Consider the following 15,942-nt stretch of genomic DNA (forward strand, 5'->3'; position numbering starts at 1 on the left):
GATGAGATCATTGGAGCGTTAATAAAAGTTGGGAGCCTGTTTAAAACAATAGTTCATTTTTAGAACAAAACGCTTCATTTTTAGAATGACACAAGAAAGACTTCTAGTATTACTCGTGACAGACAATATATTAGGTTGCTAATTTATCAATTTTGATATATTTATAAACTTTCTTAAATATACTTTTTGTAATACACATTTTGTGAAATAAATTACTTCATTTCTATTTAAAGTTGTATTTATCATACTTTTAATTCGGCCCACACAATACTACTTTTCTTGTGCAATAAAGAAGAATTACAAGGAACGCATTTCGGCTGCAAGTGAGAGTACTTGGAGGCCACAAGAAGAAAATCAAGATATTCATAGAGGTCCGAAGTACTAAATTCAAGAATTTCTATTAAGGCTCACATGTTCCATGCAAGAATCTTCGTCACATTTTCCTTACAGAAAGAATAGAGGGAGGAGAAATGGGGGGAGGATGCTTTCAAGATGTAGCATTCTCTTCTACTAACTTTAAGTCAATCTACTTGAGAATTAGGAAACATAAATTACAAAACGAAGCTAAAATTACAATATCACTATCACTAGTATTAAATGTTGATCCCAGTTAGCCTAATCACAAACAAAAAGAAAGAAAGAAAAAAGCCGAAACCGAGGTTGAAATCAAGATTCCAGCATAATACTTACAAGGTTAATTGTACAGATCAAACAGGGTAGGATAATATTCAAGTTGGTACAAGGGCTAATATTTGGGTCTTAATTCTTCCCATGCACATTTGAATCTCTCTATAAATAGGAAGGTTCTGAGGACAGCATGGATGCAAGCTTGTGAGAGCAGAATCTAAAATCTGAGCCACATCGGCGGGAGGATACTGTCTTTCAGTACAAGTCTGCATGTTACAGGAAAGTCATACTCAGCATAACAAGGTTTTACAAGAATAGATCTTTGCTGAGGAAAAATAATTTTGAAAAAAAAAGACAGCAATGAGCAATGATAACGAGTAATCCCAAAAATGATATTTTGTAGGCAGTAGAAAGATATAAGAACCAAGTGATTGCCACTAGCATTGCATTCAAAGTCCCATAACACACATACACACATACACAACCCACGAGAGAGATTGCTTCTTGAATCCATTAATGTTAAACCATAATCTCCAAATTACCTGTATCATGAGCAACGTAGAAACGCAGGAAGTGATAAGCTCTGATGGGATTTGTGCCTCATTTCCATCAGAATCACGACACGGTTTTGTACCAGATACATCACTAGTAAGTAGGGGCTCTGATGAGCAAGAAGTCAACTGATTGTGGTTACCCAGACTGCCATTCGCCTGCTGTTGAGACCTGACCACTGGTACCCTAGAGTCAGATGTTAGTTGCTGATTATCAATAGAATCTAAAGCCTCCCCAATCCTTGTAAAAACATCGTCCCCTTCCTTCTTCAATGTGAATGCCTGAGTTGAATATTGTGTCATAAGGTGTAATTAGGCTAACTGCTTCCTCTCATCCAAAAAAGACAAAAAGGTAATAAACAAATACATGCTTAAACTTTTGAGGCAAATAAACAAACAGTGCCAAAATGGATAGTTTGTTCAAATACATCAATATACAGCTGCATAAGAACCGCTTGATCTAGGCCATAACCGGCAGAAATATTAAAAACTCATGACCTGCAGAATACATAACATATCCTACAAGCCCAACAACATATATCATACTGGGAAATAACAAATAAAGTGTGTTGCATACATGCTACTGATTAGCAATATGGGGGATCCATCAATTAATTGAAAATAGACCTTCGGAAAGTCGGACCAAATAAAGACCAAACGAAATGAAAAAAAAAAAGACCCACAATTCTTTCTGATTGTAAATTTTGGAGAAGCTCCTATAAGCTGCCTGTGTATTTGAGCATTCTCTATCATAAATTTATTGTTCAGTTTTCAAAACCAACAAGGAAAAGGATACCCACATACATACATGGTTGTGTATAGCATGCAAACTGAGAATATAAAAGAAATTAAAATAAAAAAGTTCTTACCAGCACACACACTCACATGGAAACACATGAGAGAGAGAGAGAGAGAGTACTCATACCTGAATAGCAGCATCTACCATTGTGTGTGCTTTCAATCTTGAGCCTTTGACAATTTCAATGACATTAGATCCCGATTCTTGAGATATAGAAGAATTATCCAAGCAATTTGTGAGGCCACCATGGACACTAGAATTGGCTGGGGGCTTCAGCCAAGGAGGCAGGGTATCTGCTGGATAAGTGTTACGCTGTCTCATATGAAGCAAAGCAGAAGAAACCTGCACACAGCAACATTCAATGAAAAAGGCAGAGAATGGCACACTTGCGCAAAAATGTAAAGCAAAATATAATTCATGGAAGCCACATGCCTGGTCACTGGCTTCCTTTAACTGTACAAGTACCGTGGCGATTTGCGTTCTGGAAGGTTCAGAATACTTTAAAGAGCGGCCTCCATCATTTTGGTTTTCCACCATGTCATTATTCATGCCCCTAAGCTCTGTCAACACCACTTCCTACACGAAAGCAACAGAAAGGCTTCACAGCATGAGTATGAAATGCAAAGGAAGAGTTCCAATAAAAAATTCTGTATATAGAGATGGACAAAAACTAGTTTGGCAGATCCTAATGTCTGAGAGGATGTCCAATATTTAGGAAATAATGGGTAGCAAATATTAAATTTTATATATATATATATATATTCTTCAAGATCACCAACAAACAAAATATCCTTCAAGAAACCAATATGAACAGAATCTCAAATATGTTAAGAGATGCCAGGCAAACTGGCCAAGAAAATGGAAAACATTGTTATAACAGATTCACAAACCAAAGATAGAATAATCAAATAAAGGCTCTGACAAGGCAAGTAAATGCATGATAATCAAGAATCAGAATAGTACAACCCTTGTGCCAACTGAATTAACTTGTTTAGATCAAATACATTTCTATGATCAACTACAATATAAAATAGTACAACCTTTTTATCTAGAGCACGAGTCAGCTCAGAAATAGTTCTTATATCAGCTTCCCTTGCTTGATTCTGGGCCAGCACACAAGGCTGACTAATGCCCGCTTGTTGTGCACTAACATCTGCCTTAGCCTGGGAAACAGCACGGCTTGTATCCACCTGGGCAAAATATTGGAGACAATCATATTATCAGAGAAAACTCTAGAGTTCAAACTTTAACTTCCAATCTCTGGCAGTGAATATCCCAGACAAAAAAAAAAAAAAACCTCAAAATAAGACCTAACTTCAGTAAAAACTGTTACTCCCACATTGTTGTGATAATGTGATGCTGTTATTTGGAAAATAAAAAGGACATTGGAACCATACAAGTATAGTTAAGCTAATTAAGGTATTTTTAACCCATGCAGGAAAAGGGACCAACTCATAGTACATTTTAGTTATGCTGCCTGGTTCATTAAAATTATAACAAGGAATAGAAAATAACACAAGTTAATTTGGTTAACAAACAGAATACTAAATAATAAAATGTGTATAATTAATGATAACTCTTCTAATAATCTAAACGTAAACTGGGTTGCAGAAAAACTGCACGGAACCCTGATATTCAATAAATTGGTTGGTCTAAAGGTATCCTGGGAGCTTCCCCCATTGATAGGTCAGCACTTTGACCTACGTTGTGATCTGCATGGGTAAAAAGGTAGCTTTGGTGGTCCGTGAATGAGTGCCTGCTACCCACTTATACTGCCAAGATTTTAGTCTCTCCAAAGTCCAGCAGCATATATTTTGGTGACCATACTTGGTAGGTTAAAGCAGAATCACAATATGCTAGAATCGGAGCAAGCAAAATAAGGCCAAAACATAAAAATATAGAAAAAAGAAACATGACAAACCAAAAAATGTAAAATGTATATATAGTTGATTGTGATGTACTGGGCCGTACAGTTTTGAAATTATCCAAGATAGACGTATATGAGTATCTGATAAGCAGTATTACCTTTCCCTGCTTTACCAAAGTATTCACAGGGCTTGAAACCTTCTCCATATGCCCACTTGAGGAAAATATCATAGATCCTCCAATATTTGGATCTCCATTCATTTGTGATTCCTTGGATATAAGAGAGAACTTGTCAAGGGAAATGTTCTGTCTCCTAAGAGCTTCTGGCATATTATCCAATGGATTTGAAGGCATGCAATCAATATCCTGTAATGAATTATTTCCATGTCATTAGAGAAAGATAATATATGGCTTCCATATCAATAACACAAGTCATTGGTGACAGCAATTTCTTTACCATAATATAACCAAGAGATATTAGACAGACCGTCTATTGCACCATTTCAATCATAAAATGGCAAAATATGACACATAAAATTATGAAAAATGAAAAATTCTGGGGCCTGTTTAAACTTTTAGAAAGCTCTTTTCTCACCTCTCAAACATTGAAACCCTTTTCTCAAATACCAATTAACCAAATGGATTTTCAGATGTGGCTCCCACCATTAACATTCTTCAAAACTAACAACAAAACTCGTTGCAAAACCCTCAAAAAATAACTTAATATTGTTAAAAAAAACTGGTGGTTATGTGGCAGCACTTTACCTTTTTTTTTTTCTTTTTTTTTTTTTTATAAAAATATTTCTCAATTTTTACAAAACACTTCCAAAATTGTACTAAACCATTTTCAACTTTTCTTAAATGTGGTCCCCGCCAAATCAATTCTCAACTATTACCTTTTTCAAAACCCAAATCCCAAAACACTTCTCAAAATTTTACCAAATGGGCCCTCTGCTTTCCATAATCCTTCCTTATAACACCATTCTTTTCAATATAATTTCAAGGTTTAGAAACAATGAAAATGTAGTTTAAAGACAAGCAACTTACAGCCTTTGCAATCATTTACAAACGCAAACCCATGATTTATTCTTCAAGAGAAGGGAGTATAATAGGAAAAGAAAATGATAGTTCATTAGAGAATAATATGGCCTAAGCTCTATAGTGCACCATATGATAACTAACAACATATGGAGAAAAGATGGCAAGCAGGTGGAGACATTTATGTACTTATATAGCACAATAACATGTTACTCATGGCAATAAGATAAACTAACTCACTATTGAAGCCCTAGCCAGACTAAACTCACTTCAAATGTTGTCAGCAATCAAATCCCATGCCGTAAATGAATTCAAATGCACCAACACATTGGCACATAAACCTAGTATGCAGTCAGTGAGAAAAGAAAAATTGCTAAGAACTATATAGGATTCACCTACTGCAACAAATAGTATCAATCTCTCTCTCCATCTATCTGTCTATATATGTATCACACGTGCACACACACATGCAGGCACACAGAGTCAGGCACACGTGAATACAATTGCACATATGTCATTTACAAACAACAGCATCAAAGACATCTCCCATATTGAAGATATATGAACATAAGAGGAAAGAACTGAAATGAATTTATGTGAAAGAAACTGCTACCATGACAAATTCAACTCCTAACTCAGGACGGTCAAACTGCACCCTGCACTTGTCCTGATCAACAGTGAGCACACTTCCGTCATGAAGTTCTCTTGATTTTGGATGAAGAGCAATTACTCGTTGTCCAACTGATAGAGGTCTGGCTAAGTCTGTAGGAAGTCCTTCCCTAATACCAGCACGAAGTTCAAAATAATGTCTTCTCACAGAATCCCGATATTGTTTAAGTTTCTCCCTTTCTTCAAGAAGAAAATGTTCAGAAAACCTCCGAGGTTTGCCAAGAGAACTGCATTTAGAAGCAAACACTATAAATATGTGTCATTAACATTTTCAATAATTCCATGTCATATGCCTAGCCGTATTGACATTAACTTCAGTTGAAAACATACCTCCTTATGACACCCCATTCAACACGAGTTAGTCTTGGGATGTGGCCCAGTCCAACGTGATTTAAGTACTCCACAAACTCCCTTTTTGAGAACCAAGGGTAGTCAATTGCACTATAAAACCACTCAAAAGTGCACCATCTGCGGACCATAGGAGATGAAATGCAACAAGAAAGCTTTTCCTGCAATTTAAATGGGAAAAAAGAATAATGAAGCTTTAAGCTTTAGAAAGTGGTAGGTTTCTAAAAAATAAGAGGAAGGGACCTATTTTACTTTAAGATGGAGTGCTCTGTCTTGCAATGAGGCGCAGTATTTATGTCGATTTTTCAAAATGTTGTCATAAGACTTCATCTCTTTAGAGATTGATGATCTCGGTAGACTCATTTTACGTCTGCTTCTTCGTTTAGTCGGTAAACTAACTTCACTTGTAGCAGGAACTTGTGCAGTTGATACTGCTAAATCAGTCTCTGCTCTTCTATGACCACTATCCAAGAAACTTTCTGATGATCTGGCCGATTTCCATTGTCTTGGAAAAGGAAAACTTTGAGCCATGCATTTACCTTTGATCACTTGTTTACTCTCTTCTTCAGCTAAGACCTAGAGCACATGTATTTAAGCTAACAATCATCTGCCTCCTCTTGTACTTTATCAACATCCAACATATAACCAGAGACTTCTCAAATATGAACACACATAATTATGCATATGTATATCTATGTGTGCAAGTGTTAATGTATGTTTCTTGGTGATAATACATATTTATGCATATGGACAAACAGAAAACAACTTTTTTTTTCCTCGTGGATACCAGGATGGGTAATAACTTATGCACCTGTACCTGTGACCCTACCCCCCATCCTTCTTGGAGGAAGAGATGCCATTTGATCCAATATCCATTGGCACAAGTATAACTAGTTATTATTTAAGAAAACTAACAATCTCCAATTTTACATGCAGAGTAAAATGTCTCGGGAGAACTGGATAACTTTTTAGTTTCTACAAAAATCAAGGCATTATGAAGCAAAAGCTTTGATTATTTTTAAACTGATGATCCCATGACAAAACAAACACATTTCACAAGATTCAGTTCAATTTGTTACTAGAGTTAGTAGCTTTAACTTTCCGTGTTCAGCCCATTTACCAACAGCCATAGCTTGTTTTTGGAAAATTAGCTTGAATACCAGGCAGGACCCTAGTGCATTATATATGGTCAAATCTACAATGAGTAAGGAATACTATCTCTGGGGTATATTAGATGTGGCATCTACAGCAGGATAAAGATAAAGAATGTTAGCACTACTCTCATTTTCACCTGATAGATTTAAGTTCCACCGTAACATTGTCAGCTCATAGCAAGCTGACATCCAACTGTATGAGATAAGCTCAATTCAATTGCAGATGTAATTGTGTAGATCACCCAAACAGAAAGCAAAGTTGCTCTAATTATTATATGGCAATTAGGCAAAACATACTTATAAAACAGTATTGAGGTATCGTGACTTGTTAGAGAATTTACTTTTAAAAATCAATCACAGAGATAATACACATTCTTGTAATAAAAAGAAAGGCATTTGCTCACATACCGCAGTCAGCAATGGTTCACTAACTTCATTTAGATGAAAATCAATTCGAGATTTGTCATTTGATATCTGCAACTTGAACAAGAATTGGCTCATCATCAAATCAACTGATAGATAGCTATACACTAAGAGTGTATTAGTGTGCGCATGAGAGAGACAGAGGTTACCCCCCCCCCCCCCCCCCCTCCCTCAAAAAATAAAAATCCCCCAACAAGAAATACGTATAGAGAAGCAAATACATTCAGTCCCTATGTTACCTTTGATACCATGGGCTTGCGCTTTCTTTTCCACGTTTTATCAGCAGGCCGAAGCTGTTCCTTTGTTTCAAAAGTAACATTAACATCAACTGCGGAATCCCTCCCAAGTTTTGATTTTTTAGAAGTTGTATCATCAACACCTGAAATTGCATTAAGTGCCTTCTGTTTTGCCCCAGGGACTTTTTTATCTCTATAATGGCTTGTAGATGTACCTTCTGGTATACTGGATTTGTCATCCATATCAAAAGTTGTTCTTTCTTCCTTCAACTGGACAGATGATTCTAGATCCAACAAATAAACAATAAAAAAATGAGAGAAAACAAGGGATCATATCATTTATAATGAAAAGTGATATTTACAAAAGAAGAACAGCAACAATGCATAAATCCTGAGAACTAAGTTCAATAACAGCATTAAGTGAAATTTTAATGCCAATATGAACTTCCAATTTTCATAATTTTGAAACAGAAACCCTTTAAAAGGTATAAATGAAGATTAAAAAAAAAAAATTGAATCATCCGAAAATTCGAGCCATAACAAACATAGATCGGGATGACGAAGAATATGGTTTTTATTTCTAAGTTGGGTCTTCTTCTTCTTCTTTTTCCCCTTTCGATGGATGATTTGGTACTTGATGACATGGCATTGCCATTGGGTGCTGACATGGAAGTTGGCGTGTCAAACGAGACGCGTGGCAGCTGGGAAATTAACTTTGACGCTTAAGTCATTGAGGGACTTATTTAAAACTTAGGCAAAACCTAAGGACCTTATTCTTGAAATTAAAACCCAATGACTAAATCCAAATTAGATTAAACCCTAGGGACTAAATATGATTTTTCCCTAGAAATTTTGATTTCTAGGAATAAATGACTAGGTTGTCAATGAAATGTTGTATTATATAGCACTAAGTAAAGAAATTACTTTATTATATTGTCTGATTCTAGTTGTGCACGATCCAATACATATATTCTGTCTTCAAACAAATGCAAATAATCAAACTAATTAATTTCCCTCTCTCTCACTCACACATACAAATGAGGACTGACACATGCCCAGCATCACTCCAAAACAAATTAGACTATAATCATAAATCACATACCAGATTCCATTGTGGATGCTGGCATCAATAGAGATAAATCGGCCAATGTCTGCAGAGCATGCAAGCCAGTACTTTCATCTACAAAAACAGCAAAACACAAAATTATAACATTATTATAGGAAGATCTAGCTATCTAATTAACTGACCAAGAGCAAGCATTCAACCCAACCAAAAAATGGTTACATAACACATGTTCATGGGGGGGGGGGGGGGGGTGGGGGGGTGGAATGATGCTATTTAGAATATAAATCAATCAAAAAAAATCGAGCAATAATCCCTATACTGTTTATTGTTATTAAATATCATAGACCAATTTACTCGAAACTTGGACCTCCTAATTAACAGTCCAGAAGACTTGCCCATATTCTCTGCTCGCTTCAAAACATAGCTTCTTTTAAAAAATATATTCAAATCCCAGTGAAATGGTTTCCCAAATACATGGGAAGCCTCTAATAAAATTTATGAAAGATAGATCTTGATGAATATTTCTATTATCAAATATGCAGAAATAAAAGCTTACTGATAAATGCCTCTGAAACATTCAGAAACTTTTCCACAAGTTTTATAGAAGGTATTGGTGAAACATTCAATAGCCCCCCAACTACGAGGCTATTGATCGTACATAATTGTCTGCACGTTTACCAATATCAGCAAACTGAATCCCATAATTTCGAGCCATGCCTCCACTTTTTCTTTCTACACTAACCTATTCACTTATTCCAAAATGGTGGCTATGCCGTTAACTTCAATTAAAAATAAAAGCTTCAAAACATGGAAAAAGCATACTCCTAGAAAGGGGGAACAACTTCACTCCACTATAGAAACAAAAAGTTTGAATTCGTAATTTTCAGAAACAAAATGGAAACTAAGGTTCTATTAGTCACTGTTTGAGTGGACAAATAGTCGTCATATGAATAGCAATAAAAAAAAAAAATAATAGAAACCCCCCAACCCCCACTAAAAAAAAAAAAAACCCACCCAGCAAAGAATTTGAAAAAAAAATAAAGGGTTAAAAAATCTTGCCATAACCAACTTATAAAACAATTACTACTAACAAAGGTACCTCCAAAGAAAAGTTTCTTGCTTCTCTTCCTTTGACCTTGTGGAGAAAATCGCTTAGATTTTGCAGTTGAAACCTCATTGTTAACTTTTCCTTTAAGGGCGCCAAAGTTAAGTCCTTCTTCAGTTCCACTACAGGCTTCTCCACCATCATCATACTGATGGTTTCCAATGTCTTCAACTTTCTCTTTCTTTCTGTAAGACTTCTTCCCCTTTCGAAAAACGTTAACCGTCCCTACACCTTCCATATCCATCAAGGAGCAAGTATCTCTTGCATAATCTCCATTTTCAGCTCTCCTACTTCCTATACCACCTTCCAACCATTTTTCATCCATGGCAGCCTCACGAGCTATGTCAGATGGTATGTGCTAAATCATATCAAAGTATTAAGATTAAGAAATTATTCATATTCGTGATAATAAAAGGAAGGAAAAAGGTAATGACGGGACATGTAAACGAAATACAATTCTTTCCCAACTCAGGGGAAAAACAAAATACCATTCTTTCCCAGCTCTGAACAGGTGAGGATTTTGTGTGCTCTGTTCTTCTATATGGTGTTGGAGAGCCTCCTCTCTGTGAAGCCTCAGTTAATGCTAATGCTGCCACATGTGCGACTTCATCATCATCAATATCTGACTTCCAACCTCTTTTATTTGGAGAAACATAAAATTTGGAATCATCCTTCTTATGTGAATATGAAATAGGAAACCGAGGTGTCCTTTTCCCCACTGCACGAGGCTGGGTACCTAATATAAGATTCAATCTATCAACAGGGGAATTCTTCAAATAAATTCAAGTTTGATCTCTCTTTTCAAAAGAATCACACTATATAAGATTTCAGTGTGCAGTTCATTATGTACGGACTTATAAATAGCAAAGATGAAAAAATAAAGCAACAATGCAGGAAAGTCTAGCTGGTTAGTAACCACGAGGGTTTTTGCTTAATTCTAATGAATGGGCATGATATGCAAACTGACAAATATATCTTGCTGCAGGAGAAATGATAGTTAGTTATACCCTGCCACTCTGAATCTAATTCCAGGATACAGTCTGTTAAACTCATTTAACTGTTCTTTGAAGAAATTGATGTAAATCATTCTCTTTGTTGCTTCATTTTACTTTCAATTAGGCGCTTCTCCACCCCCCACCCCCCCGAAAAAAAGCCCTCCAAAAAACGTAAAAGCACCACTTTTGTGGGCCTTTTTGAAAAAAAGCTTGTACTGCACGTATTCTTTTTACCTTCCACTCTCTATATACTAATATGCCTACATTGATATAATAGAAATAAGTACAAGTTACAGGCACCTCAAAAATATATACAAGTATATGATAAATAGTGAAGGAACAATGGTCCAGCAGCTATACTATGTAATAATGTAACTAATTATACCATCAAACCGTCTCCTCTTCAATAAAGACAAATATCCATCACTTGTTGCAATTGACCGAGACTCGAAAGGATCTTTTGAGACACTAAGTTGAACTTTCCCCCGCTTGCGTTTCAGAGGCTTCCGAGATGCTGAAGCATCATTGCTCTCTCGATCACTATCACTTTCTTCCTGTTTTGCAGACCATGAAAGTAAGATTTAAACAAACATACTCTTAAGTTTAAAATGCAAAGCCGCTAACTTAGCACAATAAACATGGTGATTCACTCATGACTAAGTTATTGCAAGGGAAAACCCAATTCAATGATATAGGCTATCCAAAACATCTTTAAATTGATGAAAATAGAAACACCAAGGTTCAGATTGCAAAAATGAAAATTATCACTAGTATTTAATAGCAAGATAGCAGTTGGAGCACAGACAGTAAGAGTTTACAACTAACAGAAAGGAACAATACTTTTTAAATTTAAACTAGGAATCAGACAGTAATCAACCCTTAAAACACAGCAAAGAAAGATCAAAAAGTAGTTAGAAAACATACAGTCACTTCCTTTTTGCCTAAGAGAGCACATCATGAAAACATTACAAACAAAATCAACTGTAGCTGAAAACATAAGTGCTGTCAGCAGTCCAGCAACAACAAATTTATCTTATTTAAAATAATTTATAGTGCCGAAATTGTATAGAAGCTAACATGCCAAAAAGCTGCTAACTTACATTCTGAAACTCATACAACAGTTCCAAAAAATGATGTTTAGCATGTTCACCCAGAGACATAATTTTGTAAACAACAAACCATTAGTTATATCTACTATTTTATGGTACCAATATAAGCCAAATTAAAGTCGAATCTAACAATATGATCGACAGATATATAACAGGACCAGATTGACAGTAAAGTGACCAAACTCAGTTGAACAGGAAATATTAAATCTAATCTCACCAGGACGTTATAATAATCCGTCATCATTGCTATCAGGCCAACCACAGAAGCTGTACCCTCTGGCAAGGATAAGTATGCCTGCAAAACAAGAGCATACCCATGTTAATAATGCCAATAAGTCAAAGACACTCAAAACCATAAGAATCCATAAGTTACACAATTAGAGCTAAAAAACTTGCAGAAGACCACACATATGGGCCATATTTTTGGAGCACATACATATCATGAACCTCTTGACTCATTGACAATAAAATAACGGATAGAGCAGTACAAAGCCATTGAAAAGAATAAGCTAAGCCAAAACTCCAACTGCAGAATTAATCTCCAAACAAAATGATAAAAATCAAGTCAATTCATGTCACCTACCTTCTTAACTAGGCATCCAAGTTTTGCCCAAAATTACTTACATATGCAAACCAGTTTCATTTCTGAATTTAAGATCAAATTTCATACAAATTTATTAACTTTAGTTATCAAGAATCTCACCAGAACTAACTATTGAAACTAGAAGAAATTATTAACTGAATGACAAACCCGCTCCAAACTATCTAATAACTAGGATGCAAAAGAAACTATTTTCTGCCAAGAGGTTTAGTAGATTCAATCATCCAGCTTGCAATTAATAGAAGTAAATGAGCACCATGACCCTTATTCAAATCTATAAGAATGCGTTCAAGACAAAGCAGTGACAAGTATTAAGAAAAAAACAAAAGAAATATTAAACCAGGTCATATCCTGATCATTAGTTCATGCAAATCAATTACATTAAAAGAAAGTGCAATAGATTATACAAGAAAGGTGAAAATAGTGTTTAATTTTAAAAAATGGCTTGCATGAAATGAAGAATATTCACTGCTTATGCAAGGAAAGGAAAAGGTAGAGTCATATACACAACTGTTGGTATAATTACCCATAATACTCCTAAATTACAGAAAGCTTTGTTTTTTACGGATTCTAGTTATAAATCAATCTAACAGTAATGGATGCTACCAACCCGGTTTGTAATGTAGAGAGCCTCCACCATCTCAACGGATCTGTTATGTACTACAGCAGCCACCTGGATATGCACAGAAGTCAATAATAGAAAAGAGACCAAAAACAAAACTGGAGCACGTTATAAATTGACTCATTAGAACAGAAAATTTTATTGTAAACAATATTACGGGGAGAAAGCATGAAAAATGTTTTCATATGTATGCATAACCAAATTAGATATCAAGTTACACCACATAAATTAGAAGCTGCTTATATAATGAAAGACAACCAATTATGGCTAATTAAGCAAATCCCAAAAGAGTAAATAAAACACAATGTCAAATAAAGGCATACCTTCTTCCAGTCTTTTCCGTATTTCCGATAGGCTTCATAAAAATGCTCAAGCTCCTCCTTGCTCCATTGAGGTCCTAACTTATCAGAATATTTCCTTTTCTGTGCATAAAATACAGCAGCCAAAATATTTTAAAAAAAAAAATCCACACTTTGAAGCTTTAAAGTCAACTCAACTAAGCCTTAATCTCTGTATACTGGGTTGGTTTATGGACCTTAATAACAAATTATGTTTGCCCACATGAATACATTCCCATGCAAACAAGAGGCTCATTTGATGATCCTATATATTTGCTGTTCTATCCTATCTGAAATTATCCTCTCTATTGCCACAAAGATTGATTGTGTCCAATACAAGAGGCCATCATTTTGAAGATCCTATCAGATACTTCAAAACTTTATAAAAGGCCCACACTACATTCTACCCTCCATAAAAACTGACCAACAAAGGTTTATGAAACTTGGTTAACAAGTGTAACCAAACCTAGACATAGAGAGTCAAAGCACAACAAAGAAGAATAAGGACTAGGGTAACCGAATATTTTTTCATTGTCTCACTAAGCAAGACTTACCCGCTGCTTACTTTTGCCCAAGTTCCTACCATCTTTCTCAGGAGAGACCTCATTTATAGTAGAAAATCGCTTATTCACACTTTTAGATTTTCTTGTCGGGGCCATTGAACACTTCAATTTATCTATCTGAGATAAACAAAAACAAAATTAGTGGAATACTTTCGTAATCACGAAACTAAATCAACAACATAGTATAGCAGATTCCATTTTCAAGACTAGTCAACCCCAAAAAAGAGATAATGTCTTTTAACTACAAATTATCAAGCTTTTCTCTTCCACAAAATAATATTGTTATCACATTACATCCCAACATGCTACTCAACATTCCACAATGATGTATCATGCAAGATCCGCATACAAGCAAACAATAGGGGCACAAACAAGTACAAGAACTTCACAGCAGCCCTTTTGTTAGTTTTAAAATTAAAAATAAATAAAAATTTGCGCAATAATTTTTTTCAAATTTACCACATATCTGAATGCCCATTTACCTTTTAAACCCCCTGTAAAATTAAATGTCAGACAAACAACACCAACAACAAAATGAGTGTGAAATGTTTCGGTAAGAATAAAAAATTGCATTCCTTAGAAGAACATTTCACAATCAAATTCTTTAGAATCAAACCGCACACACAAAAACCCCAGATACTGATTCTCTACAAGAAACCAAACCCATTAGTTCAAAGGAACTGCTTTTCGGAACAATCAAATTCAAAGCTCTAACTACACAAATGAATCAAACTATACGCACAGAGACCCCAGATTCAGATTCGTCGCAAATTAACCAAGCGCACCAGTTCAAAAGAACTAATTTACGAAACCCACTTTCGGAAAACAGGCAAAACACTTCGAAAAGACAATCAAATTCAAGAATTAACAAAAAAAAAAAAAAAAAAGAAGAAGAAGAAAGATCAAATGTCTTCATGTTATCAGTCAATGGTCGCCATTGAGCCGCCCCCCCCCCCCCCCCCCCCCAAAAAAAAAAAAAAGTTGGATTTTTGCGAAATGCTCCCAAAAAAGAAAATCAAAAACCCAATTCCACACATAGCATTTTGCAATCGAGTTCAACGTCTACAACCCCCCAAATGAATCGAATCACACAGAGACTCACTCGCACAAACACAAACACAAAACCGAAAATTAAATTCACTACGAATAGCCAAACGCCACAATTCAAAAAATAAAATAAAATAAAATTTCAAAAACTGAAAGCAGCCAAAACAAGCCGAGAAAACGAAAAAGATTCGAAATTTTAAGCAGGAGTTCGAAAACCCAGAAAACACAAGACAAAAAAACTCAAAAATCTTCAAATTTAAACCCTAATTGACAGGTCCGGGCTGTACTCTCACCGATTATGAACTCCAAACCGATCCGAAAACCCAACCATGTACATACGCAGATAGGGAGAGGATTTCAGCGAGAAAAACTCTGAAACTGAAAGAAAATATCAAAAAAGTGTTTTAGAGAGAGAGAGAGAGAGAGAGAGGAGAGATAAAGAGAAAGCAGAGAGGTTGCCGCGAAACTTAAATATATGAAGGAAAGAGGGGCGCTGAGTGACAGCCAATTGAAGTTTTGTGCTGTGCGCGTGTGGAGGGGGGGGAGGTGAGGGGAGTCCAAGGAGGGAGAGGACGATGTTTGTATTGTGGAGTGGTATTAGACGTACACGTGGCTAATGTGGGGATCTATACGGCGAGGATTGACTGGTGTTGTGGGGGATTTGGGTGGAGGGTTATGCACGTGATTATATTTGAAATTTTTTGGAGACAAATATCGCAATAGGTTTCACGTTTCTGGAAGCTATTTTGTTGGTATTTGCAATTGCAAGTCCAAGTATGTTTTTA

At 35.7% G+C, this 15,942-nt stretch overlaps 1 protein-coding gene across 2 annotated transcripts; it reads right to left on the reverse strand.

The window, feature by feature from the left end:
* Positions 1-345: 345 nt before the first annotated feature.
* Positions 346-15,673, reverse strand: LOC132170228 (protein ALWAYS EARLY 2). 2 transcript variants are annotated; one of them, XM_059581128.2, is made up of 20 exons: positions 15,451-15,673; positions 14,102-14,227; positions 13,533-13,631; positions 13,198-13,260; positions 12,204-12,281; positions 11,263-11,431; positions 10,371-10,618; positions 9,877-10,240; positions 8,814-8,891; positions 7,715-7,995; positions 7,461-7,526; positions 6,151-6,474; positions 5,881-6,059; positions 5,495-5,777; positions 4,003-4,209; positions 3,018-3,167; positions 2,443-2,553; positions 2,104-2,319; positions 1,170-1,460; positions 346-893 (listed from the first exon to the last, which is right to left on the reverse strand). In XM_059581128.2, exons 2-20 carry the CDS (start codon positions 14,204-14,206, stop codon positions 729-731), a joined length of 3,477 nt encoding a protein of 1,158 aa, XP_059437111.2. In that variant the 5' UTR covers positions 14,207-14,227; positions 15,451-15,673; the 3' UTR covers positions 346-728. The 2 variants fall into 2 exon arrangements, with proteins under 2 accessions (XP_059437111.2, XP_059437110.2); XM_059581127.2 differs by having other exon boundaries at positions 2,410-2,553.
* Between the last annotated feature and the right edge of the window lie 269 nt (positions 15,674-15,942).

The sequence above is a fragment of the Corylus avellana genome, chromosome 1 (assembly GCF_965113065.1).
Source record: "Corylus avellana chromosome 1, dhCorAvel1.hap1.2, whole genome shotgun sequence".
In the NCBI taxonomy this organism is placed as follows: Eukaryota; Viridiplantae; Streptophyta; class Magnoliopsida; order Fagales; family Betulaceae; genus Corylus; species Corylus avellana.

Coding starts and splice junctions, on each gene's coding strand:
- LOC132170228 (XM_059581127.2), bottom strand. CDS start 14,206: ATGGCCCCGACAAGAAAATCTAAAAGTGTGAATAAGCGATTTTCTACT. Junction 2,554..3,017: donor CTCGTGCTCTAGATAAAAAG/GTTGTACTATTT, acceptor GCTTTCGTGTAG/GAAGTGGTGTTGACAGAGCT. Junction 1,461..2,103: donor TGGTAGATGCTGCTATTCAG/GTATGAGTACTC, acceptor TATTCAACTCAG/GCATTCACATTGAAGAAGGA.